Source organism: Bombyx mandarina, chromosome 12, assembly GCF_030267445.1.
Source record: "Bombyx mandarina strain Sakado chromosome 12, ASM3026744v2".
NCBI lineage: Eukaryota > Metazoa > Arthropoda > Insecta > Lepidoptera > Bombycidae > Bombyx > Bombyx mandarina.
Window position 1 is genome coordinate 11,189,454 of NC_143219.1, and position 24,722 is coordinate 11,214,175.

Sequence of the window (24,722 nt, forward strand, 5' to 3'; positions counted from 1 at the left end):
ACTAACCCACGACCCATTATTCGGTTGAAGACTTCCGACAAGGAAATTTTGATCGAAACAATGAACCCCGTGGTCGGCCGATAACTTAAATCAATAACAACAAATGGTGATAGTGGAAGCTGACGATGGTCAATCTAGGTACCTAAATTAGCAGCAGCTTTAAGATTTAGTATCAAAAATATATTGGTTTCATTTTTCTTCGAAAAAGTGGCGCGTTGCGATGACCCTCTTATCGTGGCCGTCTCTAACTACATATACGAGCCAAGCGATTGGGCAACGCAAAGCCGCCGTCGCCAAGAAATATTTGTCGGATTCTCCGGATCCACTCTCGGTGCTTTTAGGCTCTCCAAGCAGCGCTAACCGTTCTCGTCGAAAAGTTCGACTTGCAACCTATCCTATAGACACAACGCATTGAGTTTCTCGCCGGTTCTTATCAGTGGGTCGTAATTTCGACTCGATGGTAGATTAGGCAGGGAAAAGGTCCAATTAGCAAGGTAAAAACTTGTTAAGTGGGTTCCACACGAATGGAACAATGCTTAACATACAGAAACGAACTTGCGATTAAAATTTATTCTTTTTGATAGTTGGAGCGGTCATTTAACATGACTTGGTTTACCTAGGTACTTAATGTCCCAAAGGAAAACTTACTCCAAAAAAGTCATGGTCGCTGTTTGGTGGTAATGCCACCAACATTACTGCGAATGTATACTGTGAGGAACTGGACACAATTATCAAGAAGCCCGCGGAGCTCTGGTCAAGCTTGGTTAATAGCTCACCTCCGTTGTTCCTACACGAGAACATTCGACCATATACGGCACAAGAGATGGTCCAAAATTACAAGAACTAAGGTTAAAAGTTTTGCGTCATTCATCGAACTCACCAGACCTTGCGCCAACAAACTTCTACATTTTTCAAGGTTTGGACAACTTGGTAGGGAAAAAAAGCCCATTGAGTTTCTCGCCGGATCTCGGTGGGTCGCGTTTCCGATCAAGTGGTAAATTCTGCGAAGCACTGCTCTTGCTAGGGCCAGTGTTAGCAACGCCTCCTGGCATTAGCCCCGAGAGCTCACCTACACCTCATTACCTCATCTTAGGTAGGAAAAAATAGATAATTGAGAAGCAGTACAGAATGTCTTTGAAGAGTTAGTTGGCTCCCATACACCTGACTTCTTCAAGAAAGGCATTGAACAATTACCACTTCGCTGGCAGAGATGCATTGACACCATGGGTGCATGTTTTGCTTGATAGAAATAAACATTATTTACAAAAAAAATATCTTTCTTTTCTGTGGACTAAACCGAGATTTCGTAGTAAAGATTCAATAACGTGACTTCCGTGTTTAACGATTGCTTTATCTACATTACCATACCTAGAGACATTATGACTTAGTGAAAGGTCGCAAGGAGGCTGTTCATTGCAGCTTAGATTGTTTGAGAGATTATATTGCCCAACTTATTTAATGACATACTCTTTACAGAATTACATCTTAATGAAATTATGGATATATTGCGATCAATGTGTCAATCAAATTATGAAATAACATTAATCAGCTTGCTTTCGGTAGCAGAATCATGCTACATGCATTAAAAAGCGTACTCTTCTTGGTATTGTTGAAAATTTTGATTTTGAAATCAATCATGATTTGCATGTGACTAACCAGGCGTGTTAACTGTGCATAAATATATTGTTAAAATCAAGTGGAAATCCATTCAGGATTTTTCTTAGATATCTTACACAATTTGAGTAAACCGTAGTAGACCATGAGCAGACTCTACAGTAGGCCCTCCAAAACAGAAGGCCATAATCCCCTCTGTGTGCAATGGCAATAAAAAATAATCTTTAAGTTTGTATTAATTAAACTATAGGGAATCAGACAGAAAATAAAATGCCACTGTTTTTGCAATATATTTATATTTCAATAATTTTTAATCAATATTTTGCTTGGTATTAAAATTCAGTACTCTAGGTTCAGTAAAGCTGGGTGCTGCCACCATGTAATTGCACTGTGCAGTGCCACTGACTGATAGCAGGTTGATTTATGAAATTTCAAGATGGAGAAGTATATACTTCATCATTCTTTCCTATTACCCTCTGCTGGGGTGTAGAGCATATAAATATAATAATATATATATAAAGTATATACTTAGCTTAAAAATATATATTTTGTTTCTATGTACTGCAGTATTTAATAGTCATGTTAATTTTGGGAATTATCTCTATATTAACATTAGTGATGCAGGAGTATCGTAGGAGCCTTAACATTTTTCAAATTTATTTCCAGATCCCCAAGCACAAATCCACAGATACAGGAAATCTGTCTTGCACTGAGGTCTTTTCAACAACATTATTGTAAATAATTGTGTACGAAAATAAAAATGGAAATAATCAAAAAGCGAGATCACCTTTAAGGCACTGATCAAAGAGTAAACTTATTATATAAAATGTGAACTATTTAAAAAAATATGGGATTACTCAGTCTGAATTCAGCTTTAGAGCAGTTTGTTTCTAAAGCCATGAATTATATTTTAATTCTTCATTTTACCAGAATGTATAGTATTTTATTCAAGTTATTACTCTTTCAAGGGAATTTATCATTCTAAGCACCATTTCTTTATCAAGATCATAAATAATTGTATTTGCTTCTCCATTAAAATTTATAGTGCTTGTTATGAGTTGCAGGAGAGGGTACTGACTAGTTTTAGATTCGCTGCTCCCAAGAACAAGCTTCAAGAGCCAATCAAAGCTAGTAATAACTTCTCCATACGAACAATTGTGATGATAAATACTCATTAGTACAATATCTGACAAATTTTTTTTCAATAAATCTAAAAAAGTGATAAGTTTTTCTTGATTCCAATCTTTAGTGTTCAAGTGTTCTATAATCATGTTAATGTCATATTTATTCGTTGAAATGATAGTCCGGAGTTCCTGTTTTGCAGTTTGAATCACATTATTTTCAACAATTTCTGAAATCTTTTCATCGCTTCGAGTATACATGTTGTTTATTATTTCGTTACATATCTAATAAGGAAGAATTTATTTTTAGTATGTATTGGTTTCACTTAAATAAAGAAATTCAAAGACATTTAAAATGGACAATTTTGTACTTACTATATCAAAATGTTCTATAGAATTTATTTTCCTGAATATAATATCCATTTCAGTATATATTTTGATAATACACAATCAGTTAGATTTTATACTAGATTTTATTAAATTGTGATTGAAAATCAGTACATACGGTACCTATTCAAATCATAGCATAGTTGTAATCTTTTTTTTAGGTATTTTTTGACCTGGTAACTAAGACTTTTAAGGCATGTCTTATTTTTATTTATATTCTTATTTTAATGAAAAATTATAATATGGAGTGAAATGAAATAAAATGATTAATTTGAGACATTAATCAACTGGGATGAAATGAAATATGGGATAAAATATAATTTTAGTAAAATGGTGGTCATTTACTGAGATTTTTCAGTGGACTTTTTGGAGGATCCTGAGAGGTTACGTCCAACGGCTATGTTTCATTATCCCACATTTGTGCAGTTTCACAGATATTAAACAGTTAATAAACCATCATTATTGCACATTTAAACTTGAACAAACACTAAATAGACAAAATAAAACAAATCATACAACTTCACTCCTCGCGTTCCCGCCAAAAAGCCGTTAATACACTTTTTTGAAGGGATTTTATGACCTGGTAACTAAGACCTGTAGGTCGAGTCTTATCTTAATTTTTAATTTTATTTTTATGAAAAATTATAACATGGAGTGAAATGAAATGAAGATGATTAATTTGAGACATTAATCAACTGGGATGAAATTAAATGAAATGAGATGAGATGATATTTAAAGGATGAAATAGAAGTCGTCGTGGCCTAATGGATAAGACGTCCGGTGCATTCGTGTTGAGCGATGCACCGGTGTTCAAATCTCAGGCAGGTACAATTTTTTCTAATGAAATACGTACTCAACAAATGTTCACGATTGACTTCCACGGTGAAGGAATAACATCGTGTAATAAAAATCAAAACCGCAAAATTATAATTTGCGTAATTACTGGTGGTAGGACCTCTTGTGAGTCCGCACGGGTAGGTACCATCACCCTGCCTATTTCTGCCGTGAGCAGTAATGCGTTTCGGTCTGAAAGATGGGGCAGCCATTGTAATTATACTTGAGACCTTAGACCAAAAATATAAATATATATTTGTGGCATCTTCTGTTTGTCTATGTTTCAACTGGTCTAAGCTAAGTACCTACATATGCGATTTATGCGAAATCAAAAAAAGAGGTAGGTACTTACGTAGGTAGGTACGTTAATATCGAATACGCTAAAGTACCCGAGTAGGTACTTCTTCAAATTAAAACCTGTCAAATGTGTTGACTTGCAGAAAATCATCCATTTAAAATAAGTTTTTAAAAGGATAGAAGAGCATTTTATTTCATTCGAACAATTCTGAATTTGACAGTGATAACAAGCTTACAAGGCCCCGATGCCTCATTTTATATAAGACCCTCAGAATACAGCTTGTTGATATATATATCTGTGTCATAAAATGCGCTAAATACAAGGTGCCGTTTCTAGTAGATACGGTAAAATACCGAAAATCAAGATTTATGAGAAACATTGCCAGAATGAAGCGATCCTGTGATGGATAGCCCGTAAATTAATGAACACTAGAGGTAAAGTAATTAAATCAAAATTCGCATTAAAAATTAAAATAAAATTACAATTTAATGGTTTGGATTCATTATAACTATCTTTGTCGCTGCAAAGAAATATGTGTCTTATATTAATTTTCAGTGCTCTGGCATTAATATGCTACTTTAAAAAAGTCACGTCCGACGTAATTATCATGCAAAATAATACACAGTACAATATTTTTCACCAAAATCAACTGACAATTCCAGCATCTTTTGCTAAGGAGTAGAAAATGGAGTTTTTATCGTTAAGTAGTTGTTGAGGGGCCGCATATTCTACGAGCTGCCCGCGGTCGAGCACCATCACTTTGGTGGAGTCCATGATGGTGTTGAGGCGGTGCGCGATAGTGAGCACCGTGCACGACGCGAACTCCGAGCGGATCGTCTTCTGGATGAGGTCGTCAGTCTCGAGGTCGACGGCCGCGGTGGCCTCGTCCAGCACCAGCAGCGGCGTCTTGCGCAGCAGCGCGCGCGCCAGGCACACGAGCTGGCGCTGTCCCACCGAGAGGTTCTCGCCGCCCTCCGCCACCTCGTGCCGCAGCCCGGCCGGCAGCCCCTGCACGAAGGTACGGAGGTGGGCGTGTTCCAGCGCGCGCCAGATCTCCTCGTCGCTATACGCCTCGAACGGGTCCAGGTTGGTGCGCAGCGTGCCCGAGAACAGGATCGGCTCTTGCGGGATGATGGTGATGCGCGACCGTAGCTGGTGCAGCCCGAGGGTCGCGATGTCGACGCCGTCGATCAGGATGCGTCCGGCGGCTGCCTCCACGATCCTGAGAACCGTACCGTAACGGATCAGATGCAGGTCGCACAGGTAGACTGGGATCAGATGCAGATCGCACAGGTAGACCGCGATCAGACCCTTGTGTGGTCGAGTAAGATAGAGAGAGAGATAGTGAGGGAGATCTCACCTGAAGAGCCCGAGCGTGAGAGTAGACTTGCCGGCGCCGGTGCGTCCCACGATGCCGAGCTTGTCGCGCGGCGCCACCGTGCACGTGACGTCACGCAGCGCCGGCTCGCCGGGGCGGTACTCCAGCGTCAGCTGCTCCAGCTGTAGCGCTCCCGTCTCGGGCCACGTCGCGCCGGGCCCTTTCCCTAAGTTCCACGCAGCTTCCTAATAAAAGCAGTTATTCGGAAATTTCAAAAATTCACATGAGTGCCGATTTATCTCTCGCAATTTCATTTAAAATAGGTTATTAAAACAATTACGGTTCAAATCAATCGATTGCCTTCTAATTAAACAATATTGTTTCCTCAGCTCTGGTAAAAGTAATGCCAAGTGGTTGTTCTGCATGTTGCCATGTCTGCTACCTGTGAGGTCGCGGTAGAATCTTACCTTATTTTTCTCAGAGTATTCTTTTATCCGTTCTACAGCTACAATATTACTTTCAATTTCAGAAGCTAGCCGAACAAGCCAATTCAACGATGCAGTTACCTAAAGTCCAAACGTAATCTTTTATTAATTCAAAGAATAATAATTTTAAAATAACGTTGTGCTTGTTTTTCTTTAAAGCTAAATTACCTGCATAGCGTAGGTTAAGGAAAGTCCAACGAGACCCGAGCTTATAGTATCTCTGCTGAGAACAGCAAACATTGCAGCGAAAAATAGTATGAAATTTCCAATGAATTCTAATCGGAAACCAAGCCATCGCTTTCCTACTACAATCGCATAGCAATAAGCGAGGTTGCGATCTAACTTTTCATTTGATTCTTCAATAAACCTGCAAATATAACTTAAATATTTAACTGATTACAGAAGTGAGCGAAGCATTCATCATTTTGCTCATTTTGAAATGATAGAGGAGTAACGCACATCATACCCTTTCATGCAATGTGTTCTCGGGCGAAGTGGATATGTGTCTTACCATTAATGCGCAAGTGGTGGTTATTAACCGAATTAATAAGACGGGTATTAGGAAGGGTAGAAGAAATAGGTATCAGAACAATGTAAGGTTATGATTACAGCGTTACTGCTTTGCATGATGTTGCATGCCGCGTATCTTAATATATATACAATACTAGTTGACTCGGCAGACTTCGTAGTGCCTCAATCGATAAATAAAAGACCTAAACTTTTGTATAAAAAACTTAAAACAAACAAAAAAAATCCGTCCGACGGGGGAGACATCAAAGGAAAAAGTAAATTGTTATTTTTATTTAATTCCGAGCATTTTCATATTTATCTACCTTTTAAACCTTGTCTGGACTTTCACAAATAATTCATGACCAAAATTAGCCAAATCGGTCCAGCCGTTCTATAGTTTTAGCAAGACTAACGAACAGCATTTCATTTTTAAATGTACAGATTATAATTTAGTCAGACCCAAGTGTTGAGTTGATTTACCAGCCTGCGGCTTTAGATCCACACTGTCAGGGCAGTAGGTGACAATAAATGGCAAACCGGAGAGAAAAGTTGAAAATGTTTCCTATGGTTAACATTCGTAGCATTGTTTTGATCATCATCATAAAGGCGTTATTATTAACGAGACAAATCTGAATCAACATTCATAAAGTAAACATATTAATAATGTATTTAACGGTGAGACGACAACGAAGTTACTGGTTTTTCTAAAGAAATTGTTGGTTACTTGAAGTGGACAGGCTTGCCTTTAATTATGGAAATATAGCGTGATCCATTTTAGAATTATAAATGTAACGTAGCTGAAATCGCGAGTAGGTACACCTAATAGCATTTTATAATGAAAATCAGCAATTGGATAACTATATACCATGCCATATCACGAGATTAAAGACACAATGTCGAATATCTATGATTTTTAAATTGGTTTAAATACTTTATTGAAGCACTGCTTTTCGATTTACCAGATTTTATTTATATGCGGATGATTCATTTTTAGTGATAGATTTCTATGCGGCCACTTATAGAACCCAAATTGAAAAAAAAGAACTACAATAATTCTTAGTTAATTCTAAATATTTAGATTAGATTTTTGTAATAAAAACTATAGGTATTTAAATAATTATACCTCTCGGTTACGTTGAAAGCGCGAATGGTGGCTGCTCCACTGATCGTTTCGCCGAAGTGTGAGAATATCGGCGAGCGAGCTATGGACTCTAGCCGCTTGAGCTGACGAGACGTAGCCACGTAGAACCGTTGTATTACATAGTACACTAGACCTACTGGTACAACTATTGCTAAGAATGATGGCGTCGACAAGCTTATCACGAATAAAATGCCAATGAGCTGTGAATAAATATATTTAGATGAGTTCAATCGGAATATATTTAGGGTACCTTTCTACGTATATACAAATACATATATACATATGTAGGTGGAAGGAGGGTTCTGAAGAATTGTTTGGTATTGATCATGTGAAATCATTTTACTATCGCACCGCCTGACACCTGAGCAGAGTTTATTCAGATTTCATATCTAGTAGGTATCATCCACGGTGCTTTTACAGATATCATCCGGCTTTCGAATGAACTTCCACCCACGGTGTTTCCTGAGCATTGTGATATGTTCTTCTTCAAACAAGGCTTCCGAAGTACTCAAATGTAGGCTGCGGTTTGACTGTGTCCCTAGCATGATAACTAGAGATGAGCGGCGATAACCACTTCTCACCAGGTAAGCCGTATGCTCGTCTGCCTATAAAGTAAAAAGTAATAATATATATTCATTGATTAAGTATGTTTACTCACTTCGAAGACGCAATACACCCCATTGATCAATTGAGAAGGTAGCATAGAGTCAATAATTTCAATATCTTTGGAGAATCTTGACAGTATTCTGCCAATAGGCGTGACTTCGAAAAAATGCAACGGCGTCTTTAACACATTGTCCAATAACAGTTCGTGGATGACCTTCGCAGCTCGCCAGCACGCCAAGTATGGTATCAAGTCGGCTAGAAATGACGATATCGCTGAAAAGCAAATTTAAAATCATATTTCAATTTAAGCGGTACGTACTTGTCCAAAACATTAATGATTTATTAATCGTATGTCAGTGGTCCCATTTTTTATTACATTATTTAGGGTTGTCATAAAATTATGAAATTTAACGTAACGAACGCACAATGGCATGTTTTTAAACACCTACAAAAATTTAATATAATGAAAGCTCTTGACACAAATAATTAATTGAAGTAATCGTCAGAGAGGACCTTGAGCTAATCGTACCTTGTCCCATACCGAGGCCAGCGTATACTGCGAGGTACTTGTTCCGCTGGTTCAAATTCATAGTACTGTTAACAACCTGAAAAAAATAATCGAAACCAGTGATTAGGCGAATGTGAATTAATTCAAAGACCATTTAAAAAAAAAAAAAAGGGGTCTAGAGCAGCGGTCGGGGAACTTTTTTAATTATTACACCAAAATATTATTGTGTAAGTTGATATTACCCCATTGCGACGAACAAAAAAAAACGAAATCGCTTCTTTTTAGCATCTTTCATATTATAGCTCCCATGATAATTTTGAAATAAAACAATAACTAAAAACTTAATTTAAACATCATTTATTCAATTTATCAATACATACATTTATGTGTTTGTGTCTCTATGAACTTATCTTTTCGTTTCGTTTTATTTCGTTTCATCGAGTTTGAAATCACAATGATTCTAAAAAATGATGTGAAAACATCAATATATACTTTTTACTCACAAAAGTTTCATTTTTACCCTCAAAAATTTCATTTTACCCCATTTGGGGTAATTTGCCCGGTACCCCGACCGCTGATCTAGGGGGACAAGGGGAACTAGGGGTTGTGTTTTTTTCCCCTACCTATGCTGATAGCCTTGAAAAGCTATTTCAGCGTAACTTTACTAGTAGGTGAGCTTACGGGGCTCAAATCTGACGACGTTGCGAACACGAACACTAGAAAGAGCCGTGCTTCGCAGAATCTACCAACGGATCGGAAACGCGACCCACTGAGAAGATCTGGCGAGAAACTCGGTGGGCTGTGTCTGTGGGTTAATTTACTCGTCGAGCCCTTCGTGGTAAGCGACGGGTTCGACGAGGATGGTGCCCCGTGCTTGAGGTACCCAAAAGATTCGTTAATTCATCGGAAGGATCCGTAATGACGTGTTTAGGGCAGTATTGCTTACACAGCGTGCTAGCGTTATGTTGGACGAACAAAATTGTGGTAAATTCATTGAATTCACGTACTTCGTTCTCGTTGTCGGACCATTCTGCCAACCAATAGCTCGAACCGATATGAAAGAGCTGTAGAACCACGTTCATTAGTATAGTAGCTGCTGCGGCCAGTACGCCGATGTTTTTCAAGTAGTGCTTGTAAACCATCCACGAAACCTAAAATTCCACGGTACTTAATAAGAATTTTATCTCGGAAAATTAAACAGGATTTTTTTTATCACACGAAGAGTTTCTTACACTGCCCCTTTCAGATTTTTCTTTTTCAGTATAACTAACGTGCTCGGCGGATTTATTTAGAATAATTTCTTCGATACTTCTTTTAAAGCTGATAGCTAGTTTTCCTGAAATACAAAACAAAATAAATTCGTCATAACAAAATCGAATAGTACAACTCGACCAAGCTAAGTTTGCACCACGCATCGATTACGTCATACTGCCGCTTAGGTATGGTCTGAAAAAAGGATTCGCTATAACTTTAAAAATGTAAACAAATGTTTGTTAGATTTTACTTTGCATTTATTGTTTTTAACAATATATTATACATTAGAATATAGCGATATCGGGTTTTTGTATTAAGACCACACGGGCGTTCTTGTACTCTTCTTCTTAAAATTTGTATCTCAATTTCTCAGTAATAACTTTCCTTTATGTTTCTTTTTCAGGATTATGTTTCTCCCTTCACTGTGTATCACCTTTCTTTTCATTTTGTTGCCCACACAAATCCTCTCAAAGTAAAAAAAATGAACATTGATCGTTCAGTAACAACAATACAACAAAAACTTAAAAAAAAGTCCAATAATATAACTAAAAATCAACAAAAAACCTAACAAGAACAGTTAAAAAATGTAAAATTCGACAGATAGGGAGACGAAAATTCGTATGACGCGTGTCGGAGAGAAAGATGCTAACCGTACTGATGCGACAGGGCGATCGCGGGAAGGTGAGCGGGGAAGCGGGCGGAGCGCCGCATTCCAGCGACATGAAAACTTAGCTTGGTCGAGTTGTACTTACAAACTATGAGTTAACAATGATATTACCTGATCGGTCCTCTGCTTCTGAGTTGCTCTCGGAATGTAAACGAATTCTTTGTAAATTCTGGTGGGATTCTGTCCTTGAGCATCTGTATTCGTGGTCTTGTTTTCTGACAGCTGAAATTAATATAAGAATTTAAAAAATATATGTAGGTACGAAGGATCAAGAGTTTAGATAAATTTTATTGTTTGAAAAAAAATTAAACTGTATTGTTGTGACATTACGCAGTAATCATTACAAAAAAAAACTAATTCGGATAATACTAGAACTATAGGTATATTAATCGATTTTAGTGATGATTGGGCTTATTAAATGATAGGCTTAGTTTTGTACCTAGATTCCTATTCGTACTTATATATTAGAGGACATAAGTATCAAGTTACTTTAAAATAGAATTTTAATAGTGTAGTCAAAACTTACATTCGACTGATGACCGTTCTGCATCGCTTAGATGATGAAGCAGGAAGTCAGCGAAGGCGCCCTTCTTCTCGAGCAGGTGCTGGTAGGAGCCGGCCTCGGAGACCTGTCCGTCGCGCAGCACGACGACCAGGTCGGTCTGCGCGAGGTAGGACACGTTGTGCGTGACCCAGACGCGCGTCCTGTCCTTGAGCAGGCCGGCGGGCCCGATGACCTTGTCGAAGATGTGCTTGCCGACGTGCGAGTCCACGGCGCTCAGCGGGTCGTCCAGCAGGTAGTTGTCCGCCTCGTGGTACACGGCGCGCGCCAGCGACACGCGCTGCTTCTGACCGCCCGATAAGTTTATACCTATACAAGTTTATTATAGATAATCAAGAATATATTTACACAGAATCAACCATAAAAGATGTAACGTAACGATTTATTTACAACATGACAAAAAGAAAATTGTGATCGTTTAATTTCAATAGATTTCATATTTTTATTTAGTAATGCTGCCTGCCACACCTTGAGAAATGAGACTGAAGCTTTGACAAGAAAATTAGTTTTTTTTTAGATTACGCTATCATACCGTATCATAGCGGTACTAATTTTAAATTTTGAGAAAATAAATGAGGTATACATATTATTTTTCAGGATGTAGGGACATATTATCTTATACTTTGTCTAGACGTAAATTACCTATATTGTAATTGCACTAAATGATTGGTTCTCGTTACCTTTTTCACCTATCTCAGTTAGATCTCCTCCGGGAAATATTTCCAAGTCTTGCACAAGAGTACAGGCGTTTAGTACATTCTTATATTTGTATTTATTAAACGGCTTCCCGAAGAGAATGTTATCTTTCAATGTGGCATTCTGTATCCATGGCTCTTGTGACACGTATGCTATTGTACCTGGGAACGAAATTATAATAAAAGTTAATGAGGAAAACGCATTAATATAACCTGCCTATATATCCGAACGATGGTGGTATTATCTTAAAAATATTCATTAGAGTGGCATCAGTCTGAGATCTTACTGAATAAGAACAAACTAGTTTATTCAGTTGACTTTCGTTGTTTCTATTCATTCACCTTTATTTTTAATTAATTCTGATTTCATTAATTTTCGGCTAATCACATTTTTTAATGATTACGTAGTTGTAGATCACTTTTTTCCCTACCTAAACTGATGTCCTTGAGAGGCCATTTCAGCGTAACCCTAACAAGTAGGTGAGCTCACGGGGCTCAAACTTGACGTTTTTGCTAACACGAACCCTAGCAAGAGCCGTGCTTCGCAGAATCTACCCCCGGATCGGAAACGCGACCCACTGAGAAGATCCGGCGAGAAACTCAGTGGGCTGGTTAATATTAACAGACGAACGTTAAAACGTACGTAAACGTACCGTGAACGTTGACACGTCCCGACACCTTAGTCATCTCGCCCAAAAGTGCGGACAGTAACGAGCTCTTCCCGGCGCCCACAGCACCGACTATTGCCACCAAAGAACCTCGGGGCACACGCAAATTTATATTTCTCAACACGGTACTAGAATCTAGACCTTCCCACGAGAAGTGTCCGTTTTCCACAGTTATCGGATAGGCTAAAAACAAGGTGTTTGTTTGTATGTAGTAATAGGGATTTATAATGTGACTAATTAATTCACAGTAATACTCACAATGTTGAGGGTCATGTTCGATTGATTCTAAATCTAAAACCGTTGAATTCAAAAATGTATTTAAACGTTTTATGCTAACGGAAGTCTGAAATAAAATTTATATTATATTATTCATTGTTCACAAGTTCACATGTCAATTTCACATCACACCAAACAAGTCCAGAAAACATTACATTAAACATCAATGAATTTTGGTGCGTTTATCAATTGAAATTGCTTCCCTTAGATTTTCGGTGCTACTTACCTGAACGATATTTGATATTGTGTTTGGCAGCATCATTAATGGATAACGTAATATGTTGAATAGAGATAAGGCCACAAATACTTTCTTTGAATCCAAACTCTCCGAATCATTTACTAAAATAAAACACCCAAAAGACGTGAGTGAAACCTAAAAAGAATGTTATTTTTCTGTACAATATATTACAGTACATAATTTAATAAGTTGGTACTTTTGTTCTTAAGTCATCGAAAGAATAACGAACAAACATTTAAAAAAAACGGTCTGTAAGTTTCATTACAAATATTAACGTAAATAATCATAAACATAATAATTAATGAAATCTTAAATTTTAAAGTATAAAGTCATTGAAATTTTGTAGAGCATTTATTGTTTTATCCAACACGTCGCAAATAGTACAAGTTAATATATTAATTTTGAAATTGAGATCATAAGTTTCAGTGGATCAGCAAGATGTTTGTACGTTAACCGCTTCCACGAAATCTTAATCGAAAATAAAATGAAATAGTAGGTATTGGTCTGACGATGCACTCGAAAGGTGAGTAAAGGAGCCTACGAATCTTAAAATTGCTTAATTTCTGTAAAAAAAAAGGTTTTATTGACCCTGTAATGTAGTGTAGTAGTAGCCTTACCAGAAATGGTGTCGCGGACCACGTTAATGACGTCAGGGAATCTAAGTAAATCACTTTCTTCAGTATATTAAGGTCTTTATTTCTCACTTGGTTAATCTGTCCTTGAAAACATAATTCCCAAGCATACATTTTTAGGACCTGTAGCAATGTAAGTGTTGTTTTGGTGTTTAAAAAATATTAATAAATAAATCCGATGACATTCATTTTCCGTAAAGTACTTGAAGGAAAAACGTATGGTGAAACACAAGTAAAGTTTGTCTTAATAGATATTTTTTTTCTTTTTTTATTGTCTTTGTAGGCAGACGAGCATAGGGCCCACCTGATGGTGAGTGGTTACCGTCGCCCATGGACTTCAGCAATGCCAAGGGCAGAGCCAAGTCGCTGCCTACCGCCATGACTAAGGACTACTAGAGATGACAAAGTACCAGTGTGCTTGCTCAGTGTGAGTTTTTAACTTCTCGATCGCGTAACCTACGTTTGCCGCTAGGGGCGCTGTTCCAACTCTATACAAATTTGAGTTAACTTTTACACGATCGAGTAGTTAAAAAACTCGCACTAAGCACCTGTAGGTCACAATTAAGTGGTTATCAAAGCCCATAGGCATCGCAACATAAATAACCACCCAACTTGAGCCATGAGGTCTCAATTGTATAGTACAGGGTGGCCCATAAGTCCTTTGATATGAAAAAAAAATTATTAAAATAAAACTAATTACATTATGAATTAAATTTTTATTTACATAAAAAGCTTAAAAAACGGGAATTATTTTTTGAAAATAACATCTCCTAAATCTAATCCGTTGCGATCACGGCACTCTTGCAAACGACGTCTAAAATTGTCGATGACTGCGCGGCACGTCACTGCTGAAATGCTTGTCATTTCTCTGCGGATGTTTTCTTTTAGGGCCTCAATTGACCGCGGGTTTGTGTCGTATACTTTAGCCTTAAGGTAGCCCCACAAAAAAAATCCATCGGGGTCAGATCTGGACTACGTGGAGGCCAGGAAATGTCTCCTCTCTTAGAGATAACTTTGCCAGGAAAAAGTTGACGGATAACGGGCATAGCAGTGTTAGAGGTGTGAGAAGTGGCCCCATCCTGTTGAAACCACGTCCTGGCATTAAAGCCTGAAAAGTTTTGCAATTCTGGTATGAAAAACTCTTCGATCATAGCCACATATCGCTCCGACGTAACAGTAACTGCGCGCCCTCTGCCATCCTCAAAGAAGTAAGGCCCTAGGATACCATGGGCTGACATAGCGGCCCAAACAGTCACTTTCGGACTATGTAAGGGCTTCTGATGCTTAAGTTTTGGATTGATGGGGCTCCAATAGCGGCAATTTTGTTTACTAACATGCCCGTTAAGATGGAAATGAGCCTCGTCAGAGAACTTTATGTTATTGAAGGAAGTAAACCGATTCAACATTTCATTCGCATAATTTTGTCTTTGAATACCGTCAGTTTCCTTTAATTCTTGAACCAACTGAATTTTGTAAGGGTGCATATGTAAATCTTTCTTCAAAATCCGTTGTAACGATGTCCTGGATACGTTTAATGCTCTGGCGCGCTTACGAGTTGACTGTGTCGGATTTTCGCGAATAGACTGTGTCACTGTGTCTATGTTTTGTTCCGTACGTGACGTCCTTGGGCGACCCAACCGCGGTTTATCTAACGTCGAACCGGTCTCCTCGAACTTAGCAACCCAGTTCTTAATCGTTTGAAGAGTTGGAGTGTCGTCAAAGTTGTGTAAACCTTTGTGTTCTCGAAATTTACGCCGCGCAACGGTTGCCGAATTGTCGTTTTTATAAAACTCGCGCACACAAAACGCACGGTCCGCTCCGGTAAAACGCTCCATCGCGACTAAATTCCCAGAAACCGAAGTTACTCCCCCCGCTTCCCCTGCACCGCTCACGCGCGCCCTGTTCGTTTTATTCAAATTTTACTTTTCAAAGGACTTATGGGCCACCCTGTATTACAGCTGCTCCACTACTCAAACCGGAACGACTACTTTACGACAGAAATAGATACGCTGATGGTACCTATAGGTACCAGCTATCAGTACACCTACCCTGGTAGCAATTACATAAACAAAATTTTCTGAAGGTTTGATTTCTATTACACGCTGTTCTTTCTTTTAACAAGAAAGTATTGTCGGTGAACACGTGTAAAGTACGCAATTCGCTGGAAAACAATGGTATAATAGCCGGCAAACTTCTTGAGCATTTGTTGACGTAGTGGGGGTAAGTTCGCGCATGGTACACTCACGTGCAAAAACATTACTTACTCTGCGTCATAATGCTATTAAATTAGTAAAATCAACATATGTATTTATTTATATATTTATTAAAACATCAACAAAACATATAGGTTAATAATTGTAATAATTTAATCTTGGGGTAAAATAGATATTCCTTCTATTAAGTCAAAACTAGAGCTGTTGCCAGGTCTCGGTTCAGTTGAAGCGAAGCTGGTATTTGTAATTTTTTTTTCGTTATCATAATCTTGACCATCATCATCATCACTGTTTTCATCACCCGAGTCGCTATCATCGTGATGAGTCGACATAGGGCTCATCGGTGTACTTTACAACTCGGTCGATTCGGTTTTCTTTTTTGTCTATAATTAATTATTTTTTGAAGATTTCGATTCGTAGTAATCGAATGTTACTTTTTTCAATTGCCAGCTTCCCATTATTTTCTGTTCTTTTTTTTCCATCTGAAGCCTAGCTCTTTCATAATACGTCGTAAGCTTCATTTCGAGCCATTAAAATTTATATCTTCTTTAAAATTTTCGAAGCCTTTCTACGGTACGGAGTTTCGCTGCTTGTTATGTAGTTATTATGATTACATCTTTTTATTACAGATTTAACGAAACTATCCATTCCGGTAACTTTCTTCTTCCCTGATCTTTTCTTACCCGGAGTCCGAAACACGGCGAGCAAGCCAGAGCCTTTAGCTTCCTTAATAATGCACCTAACAGTACTCACTGATGGTTTTGTTACTTCCGAAGTCTGTTTTAATTTTTCCATATCATTCTTCCCCTGTTTTATAATGAAGCAATATACGTCGTACACAATTTTTCTACCCTTTCTTTTGAATACTACACCAGTTTGTCGCGGCATAGTGTATGTTTTATAAAAAATCAACAAACACTCAACAAATAGCAATGGCAACAAAGTCCACAAGTAATTATAACAAATAACTTAACGATTAATAACGATAGACTATTCACTGTACGCAAGCGTACTTTTGGGAGCTAGCGGAATGAGGGCGCGGTGCGGGACGCAAGGTTCGACTGATCTACCAATAAAGCGCTCGATACGATTTCCCCTGCCGTCGCGCCTCACCCTCACCACCAAAGTGATCTAAAATTCGGTTCTGCGCAGTCAAGGTCATTTGCTCAAGAAGTTTGCCGGTTACTATAGGTATCGGCCTACGTTATATGAACACCAGCATAGTCGCATCGAATTCCATACGATTAGACCAGACGTCTTATCATTTTGGTCACGATGACCTTAAATCAATGTTTGAGTACCGCCATAGCGTTATCAACAAGTCCGCGAGCACTGAAGAGCCGGCGGTATTCCCACGCCCGTGCTTATGGATGCTAGTCTTGCGTCATCATCATGGTCAGCCCACAGTCGTCCACTGCTGGATATAGGCCTCTCCCAATCCACACCACTGAGCCCGGTCTTCGGTTCTCCTCATACACCTCTTGCCGTATGTAAATAAAATATATATTTCCTTTATATATTAAAGTATAAAAGTAAGCGTAAAAGTTAGCTCATATTTGTATGGAATGGGATCGTTTGCCTACGTTGCTACGTTTGCCGCTAGGGGCGCTGTTCCAACTGCATACAAAATTGGCTTAGCTTTTATGCTATCGAGAACCATAAGAAACGCACACTAAGCACACAGATTTAAGAAGTACATGGTAAAATACCACAGTACCTTAATGCCGTTCAACACCTCATTCATGATTTTAATTCTGTTATCTTTGAATTTCATTAATCTGATTTCCAGTTTCTCTTCCATACGAGCAATGAAACCGTTCATTGGAATTAAAAGAATCATAACCGCCAATCCGGCGAGCACAGAAGGACCTAGTACGCCCCACAAAAAATAAATAGCAAGCATAATCTGAAAAGGCGCAGACCAAATCATGTTTAATGTGCTTGTCAAACTGACGAATCTGGAACAAATAATCTTATACAACAAATCTTCTTAAATAAAAGTCAATGTATCAATACCCTATAGCCTCCCGAAACGGCCAGATTGATTTCGATAGAAATTTGAAATTATCTTCTGATTGGTCTAGCGGGTGATCCTGTGAATTTTGGTGGCAATCGAATTAATATCAAAACAAAAATGCCGAGCTGAGTTTGAACAGTATTTGATATGTACTATGCTATCTTTAATAAACAAAAAGTAATCTGCATAAATCTAACTTGTTCACGAACGCATTGTATATACTTCACGAGAGATTAACATCGTGTTATATTTTATACAGATATAATATTTAAAATTTTTAAATTTGCTTTTTTAATGTTTATCTCAGTGCAAGGGTAGAGAATACTAATGTGCCTATTTCTATCGCGAACCAGTCATGCGTTCCAGTTTGAAGGGTCCGCCAGCCATTACAATAAAGCATTGTAAATTCGATTTCGTGTCTAAAGGTGCATGCATCGCGGAATGAGCTCCCATAGATACAGCCTACTAAGTTTCTCGCCGGATCTTCTCAGTGGGTCGCGATTTCAATCCGGTAGTAGATTCAGCGAAGTGATGCTCTTGATAGGGCCAGTGTTAGTAATTCTCTCAGCTTGAGGCCGTGAATTCACCTACTGATCCACGCGAAGGTGGAATAGCCCCATAGGCTACCGACGATTAGGGATAAAATTGAGCTGTATGTTTTTGGTTCTGATAGCGTTGAACACCAGGACCATTATCATATTACCTGTAGGTACTACTAGAAATAAATAATATTTACCTTTGGGCATCCACGGACATCAGATTAATAATTTCACCAACTGTCGACTGCTTCCGCGTCGTATTGTTCATGCGAAGAGCCATTTGGTAAATAGCGTTCGTTAATGCTGTTCTAATCCTCATTCCGACAATGTTCATTTTCAAAGTGTAATGACTCAATAGCGTTGTTTCAAGAGCGGCACAACCAAAGAACAGGAAAGAATATAAGTAGCCCCTCCATGTTGGCTCATCGCTACTTATAAACCCTATAAGAAGCCTATTAGACGAAACAAAGTTCAATGGTATAATTATTTACATTAAACTAATAGTTAAATGAACAGTTACAGGTTGAATGTTTAAATAAATTCCTTAAAATTGTGATTTAGTTTTACAGGTAATACATTGAATCTTTTTTATTTTTTATTTTTTTATTGCTTAGATGGGTGGACGAGCTCACAGCCCACCTGGTGGTAAGTGGTCACTGGAGCCCATAGACATTTACAACGTAATTGCGCCACCCACCTTGAGATATAAGTTGTAAGGTCTCAAGTATAGTTACAACGGCTGCCCCACCCTTCAAGCCAAAACGCATTACTGCTTCACGGCAGAAATAGGCGGGGTGGTGGTACCTACCCGTGCGGACTCACAAGAGGTCCTACCACCAGTAAAAATTATGTTATATGATATCTGATGTTATAAAACATAATTAATGAAACATTTACAGAGTTCGTCAGTCAGGATTATAATTTCGACTGTGAGACTTTTGATAGTAAAATTATATTGGACTTAATTATTATTTTAATTGGTTTGCACATCGATAGTTCAGTGACTAGTAAAATTTCTTGTTCTGTTCCGTTTCTGTCAAATAAAAACTCCTGAATATGTGACCAAATTCTTACTTGAGCAGTTGTGGTGATAAAAAAATGGAAATATCACTCAGCAGTTTCAGGAATGTCCCAAACATGAACTGTCCTCCGAAGGCAAAGCAAAGAGCTGGTAATATTGACACAGTTCGATTTTTAGTATTAGTTTTCATGGATCTATCAGTTGATCTTCTTCGAAATTTTGCTTTTATGTGTTTTGTTGATCTAAAATATGATAAAACAAAAGTTATTTCTTTTTATTTACAAATATTTATGTTGACAAATTATCAAAATACTCACGAGTCACGTCTATTTGCCGGTTGTTCCCAGTATTTCTTAAATCTTGGTACGACTTCTGAAGAAGATTCTTGATAATTCAAATCCCACACATCGCCTTCTTCAAATTCCTTACGGTATCCTTTTAGTACTAAAGAATCGAACCAACTGAAGGTTAGACGACTTAGAAAACCAGCAGATCTTTCGGGACATTGGTTCTTTAAAACAAAACAAGATTACTTTTTATAAAGTTAAAATTTTATATACTGCTTTCAAAAATATTAATTATAAAGCGCGTTTGGCTTGAAGTACAAAAGTATACCTATTGTTGGTAAACTCGAAACGCTCATAAGCTATTACTATCATAATTTAATAGAAAACATTAATTTTAGTTCAATAAAAATACTACTTCTGTTTCGAGACCCAGTAAAAACCATGAATTACGCCAGACAGCTAATTAGTAAGGAACAGTTAATTTACAGTCTGTATAACGTTATCAATCTGATTATTTACTTTCCAAAACGTACGGGCAGTGAACATAGGCAGAGGTTTGGTTGTGATATTGGCATTACTGATGTCTGCGAGTTACGATTATCATTCACCATCCGTTGACTACCTTGGTAGCAGTCTACCTTCTTCTTCCTAGTGGGTATCGTTTTTACAGAGTTGTTGTGGTCATCATAATGTTGGTGGCCAAGCTTCACAACACGCCGCCTAAATAAGTCAAGCTACGGATATTCTGGTATCAAAAAATATAGATCTATAGAACCTACGAATAAATACCTACTTATTATTTATTCGTAGTATAGAACTAAATTTTGATTAGGACAACAATACGTAATTACGTGTAATTCAAATTATTTTTACGGTTTAACCCCGCGTTTTGTTTTAATTGACATTTTAATATTGTGCTAGCTCAAATGAAAAACACATCAGACGTCCGTGATCATGAAAGCTGTAAAGTATTATAGTAAAGTGTTAAATATTTAAGAAACCACGGAAATAAGAAAATGATAATCAAAGAAACGTAAGATTAAACCGTAAAAGTATTTTTAATTATGAAAAATATATGGTTAGTTTATGAAAATAGTTGAAAGTTCAAACCTGAGAATCCGTGTACACGGAATCACGTGGCGCTGCGTCAGCGAAACAATTCAATATTAACAATAACACTATCAGTCCATAATGGATAGCAAGACTAATAAATCCGTATTGTATTCCGTTTACGAAGTTCATTTTCAATTCCAATGCTTTGCACCACAGCCTGGGTACTTCGATGACAGCTAACAGTAACCAGAAGAAAAACAGTACGCCGGAAGCTCGCATTCCATGTTTTTTGTTAAGCCATACCAAGCTTGCTGACAACGTCTACAAAATTTTAGGGATATAAATTTTTTTACAAGATTTTAAAATATTATATAACTATATTTTTTTTGTTAGAGTTCTTAAACAGACATATATTTTCGGTAAAAAGTGGGTACTCGGGTCGAGCTTTGTTTTTTTGCGAACATAATTTGGTTTCCATTAAAGTTAAGCCGCTGAGATTATTAATTATAATTTGTTTCAAATACAATTACAATGAACAATTACAAAATTTACAATGAAGCATAAAGGGTTCATTTACAAACGTCAATATTTTCATGATGTGGTGGAAAGCCAATGTTTGCGGCAACCGAAAGTATATGGTCATTCCGAAATCCACACACTTTAAAATGACAAGAAGCGTTATCAGAACCAGCTTGCTAATGTTTAATACTGTCCACGGTATGTTTTTTTCGCGGCTCGTCATGAAGTAATAAACTTCAAATGCTGTAGCCAACCAGAGGTAGACGTATGGACTCCATATTAACACGGTGCTTTGAAAATGTAACATCTCGTTAGTACGGTTACATTCGTCGGAAACATTGTTCTGAAATAAGAACAAAAAATATTTTTTAAATTCACTACTAAAATAAAATTTTACATATAATATTCAATAATAATAATAAATAAATGACGTAAGGTAGGCCGGCCGGTAGTAAAACTCATACCAAATTCCTATGCCGCATAATTAGAGGATATGCTGCGCCGATCTCACACAATATGGCATACGGGCGAGAAGAAGAAGAATTACAAAATAAAGTGAAGGAGGTATTTTAAAATTTTCACATTTGATATATCACTAAAGGCGGTTATTGAAAACGGCTATTTTTAAAATTTTATTGTCGGTATCACCTAATCAGATTTTTTGAACTTCTCAAAATATCTTCGATTAAAAAACTTTGGCATGCATAGGTACCTCCTAAAGATTGTATGTTGACAAAGAAAGGGTTAAAAATGGTTTGGTTGTTGATGATAGCCTAAAAGCACTACCGCATCTCCTTCCGTAGGTGTGCAAAAGAAGATTTAGCGATTTATTGGAGTGTTTCACTAGTATGCTGTGTTCGCTAACCGGCATTTCATAGTGGTAGGATATGCGTACTGAACCCGTTTCGATACCACCATATTGCCTATTTGCTAAGTGTCTGCTTTGAGCACACTTTTGATGTTGCGGTTCGAATGGGTCAGTCGCTATAGAATAGAGTTGAAATAACCTCATGTCTCAAAACAGGGTATTCACTATGGGATTTCTATGGCCTCCGGTCATCACGTAAAACTAAGTGGGCAGTAAGTTCGTTTGTCTATCTACCTTTTAAAAAAAACTCAAAAATTCAAAGATTTACTAAATCTAACCGTGAAAAACTGTGCACGGATTTCCATCACTTATCTTACAGAAACAGATGACCCACACAGAACAAATAAATAACTAGGTATATCGAAACGCGTTGATCAACGATAATATCAAAGGTAGGTATAAAACATAGAAGGTATCTTAGATACTATTCTAAACTTCGATCCTTTGTAACGTATCGACAAAGATGTTTAAATCATTTCATATGGAGGGATTTCATTTAAATGAACTAACATCGTAGGACAAAGATAATAAAAATACTTATTTGAAATAGTGCCCAATAAATTAAATCCAATTGTATATTTTAACTGTTCGTCATGAGAATGTAAAACACTCGAGTGAACTTTTTAATTGAAAATAAACATTACGATGACCATGAAGCAATTGCAAGACCATGACCACATTAAAAATAGATACCATGCAGCATTTAAATTAGAAATCAATGTCATTATCATTTTATAAGAAATAAATACGTACCGTTGAATTCATAGTGCAACAATCACTTAGAGAAGGTTGTGAAATTATTTCGTAACTTTGAATGCGAGAATTTTTGCAACGTCACAACACGTCAGACCACCGCCACTCTGAAAATAAAACTGAATGCTCACGATTGCCGTGAATTTGCCTTAATCATTTCAATAAATATTCTTCTTAGAATTTACGCAAAAAAAATTTATTCATTTAAATTAACTGGATTAAGTGTGTGCCGTATTATTTTGTTATTGTTGATGTTCACAGCGGAATCACCTTTAAACCAAGCAAACAACTTCGAACTCAAATATTCTACATTGATAAATAGCTCTTAGCGACAAGAATTGACGTTAGAATGCCAATATCAAATGTGAATTTTCTCTGGATGGAGTTAGATGGTGTATAATTTAAACAGTTCGCTCTGATCTAAAATAGCCTGCCTACATATCCGAACGATGGTGGTATCATCTTTAAAATATTCATTAGAGTGGTTTATTCATCAATCTGAGAGCTTACTTAATAAGAACAAATTAGTTTATTTAGTTGGTTTTCGTTGTTTCTATTCATTCACCTTTATTTGTAATTAATTCTGATTTCATTAGTTTTCGGCTAACCGCATTTTTAATGATTACGTAGGTACTTGTGGATCACATTTTTTTTTCCTACCTAAGCTGATGGCCTTGAGAGGCCATTTCAGCGTAACCCTAACAAGCAGCTGAGCTCAAGGGTTCAAACCTGACTACGTTGCTAACACTAGCCCTAACAAGAGCAGTGCTTCGCTGAATCTACCACCGGATCGGAAACGCGACCCACTGAGAAGATCCGGCGAGAAACTCAGTGGGCTATACCTAACTGTGGGTCAATTTACTCGCCGAGCCTTTCGTTGCAAGCGACGGGTTCGACGAGAACGATGACCGGGTGGATTGCATGATATCTCATTGACACTATCAGACTATCTCTAGCTTCATTCTTCAATTGCGAGGACTCGCATGTTGCGAATTAGGTATACTTACACAGTAATTATGAAAATTTTAACTTTTAATAACTTTGTCATATTTCATTATTGATTGAATACACAATGTATAAGATACAAGAAAATGACCACAAAATCTTAGACAGTGAGTACAGTAACAAATTTATAATGAATAATGAAAAGATATAGGCACCTAAGAGAAAACATGTATCGACACTTGTTTTAAATTAATATGCCTCACATTTTTTTTAGATAAATAAACACAAATGCTGTAGATATTCGTTTATATGTATTTTAATGAGTGTTTAATCTAAACGTTAAAGCTCGTTATTCACTGAACTTGTCAAAAAATTGGTTACTCGGTGCATTGTCAATAACAGAAAAACCGTTGTGTGTCTTATGTTTACGAAGCGACATGTAGTCGTCGTATTTAAAAATAGGTAGCCCTAATTTTGTTTTGTTCACTATTTACTGGGTTACTACTTGGTATTTACACTAGTTGAACGATCGGCAGCGATAGGCAAAGTACGCCCTGTAGCCAATTGGCCTATTAAAGGTACCTACTAGTTAGATTAAGTTGTAAAAATTCATATGTTGGTTTCAGATGTCATTAATGTGAATTGGTGTACCTAGAAGGTTTTTCAAGATTTTAATTAAGATGAAACTTCAAT

The 24,722-nt window shown here is 37.3% G+C and overlaps 2 protein-coding genes across 5 annotated transcripts; both read right to left on the reverse strand.

Annotated features, from left to right (window-relative positions):
* Positions 1–2,417: 2,417 nt before the first annotated feature.
* Positions 2,418–3,248, reverse strand: LOC114246096 (uncharacterized). Its single transcript, XM_028178482.2, has 2 exons — positions 3,111–3,248; positions 2,418–3,020 (listed from the first exon to the last, which is right to left on the reverse strand). Exons 1-2 carry the CDS (start codon positions 3,156–3,158, stop codon positions 2,562–2,564), a joined length of 507 nt encoding a protein of 168 aa, XP_028034283.2. The 5' UTR covers positions 3,159–3,248; the 3' UTR covers positions 2,418–2,561.
* Positions 3,249–4,714: 1,466 nt separating this feature from the next.
* LOC114246087 (ATP-binding cassette sub-family C member 1) lies at positions 4,715–23,223 on the reverse strand. 4 transcript variants are annotated; one of them, XM_028178468.2, is made up of 23 exons: positions 23,085–23,223; positions 21,522–21,806; positions 21,002–21,265; positions 19,922–20,115; positions 19,658–19,846; positions 18,781–19,035; positions 17,745–17,985; positions 13,800–13,937; positions 13,171–13,317; positions 12,927–13,011; positions 12,654–12,851; positions 11,986–12,162; positions 11,270–11,614; positions 10,855–10,965; positions 10,055–10,158; positions 9,830–9,973; positions 8,844–8,919; positions 8,367–8,587; positions 7,691–7,908; positions 6,226–6,424; positions 6,040–6,138; positions 5,615–5,817; positions 4,715–5,476 (listed from the first exon to the last, which is right to left on the reverse strand). In XM_028178468.2, exons 1-23 carry the CDS (start codon positions 23,094–23,096, stop codon positions 4,900–4,902), a joined length of 4,482 nt encoding a protein of 1,493 aa, XP_028034269.2. In that variant the 5' UTR covers positions 23,097–23,223; the 3' UTR covers positions 4,715–4,899. The 4 variants fall into 4 exon arrangements, with proteins under 4 accessions (XP_028034269.2, XP_089588113.1, XP_089588111.1 ...); XM_089731987.1 differs by lacking the exon at positions 23,085–23,223 and having other exon boundaries at positions 21,661–21,801; XM_089731985.1 differs by lacking the exon at positions 23,085–23,223 and having other exon boundaries at positions 21,604–21,731.
* Between the last annotated feature and the right edge of the window lie 1,499 nt (positions 23,224–24,722).

Coding starts and splice junctions, on each gene's coding strand:
- LOC114246096 (XM_028178482.2), bottom strand. CDS start 3,158: ATGGATATTATATTCAGGAAAATAAATTCTATAGAACATTTTGATATA. Junction 3,021..3,110: donor CTATAGAACATTTTGATATA/GTAAGTACAAAA, acceptor CTTCCTTATTAG/ATATGTAACGAAATAATAAA.
- LOC114246087 (XM_028178468.2), bottom strand. Junction 9,974..10,054: donor AAAAATCTGAAAGGGGCAGT/GTAAGAAACTCT, acceptor GTGGAATTTTAG/GTTTCGTGGATGGTTTACAA. Junction 8,588..8,843: donor TGGCCTCGGTATGGGACAAG/GTACGATTAGCT, acceptor TTTGCTTTTCAG/CGATATCGTCATTTCTAGCC.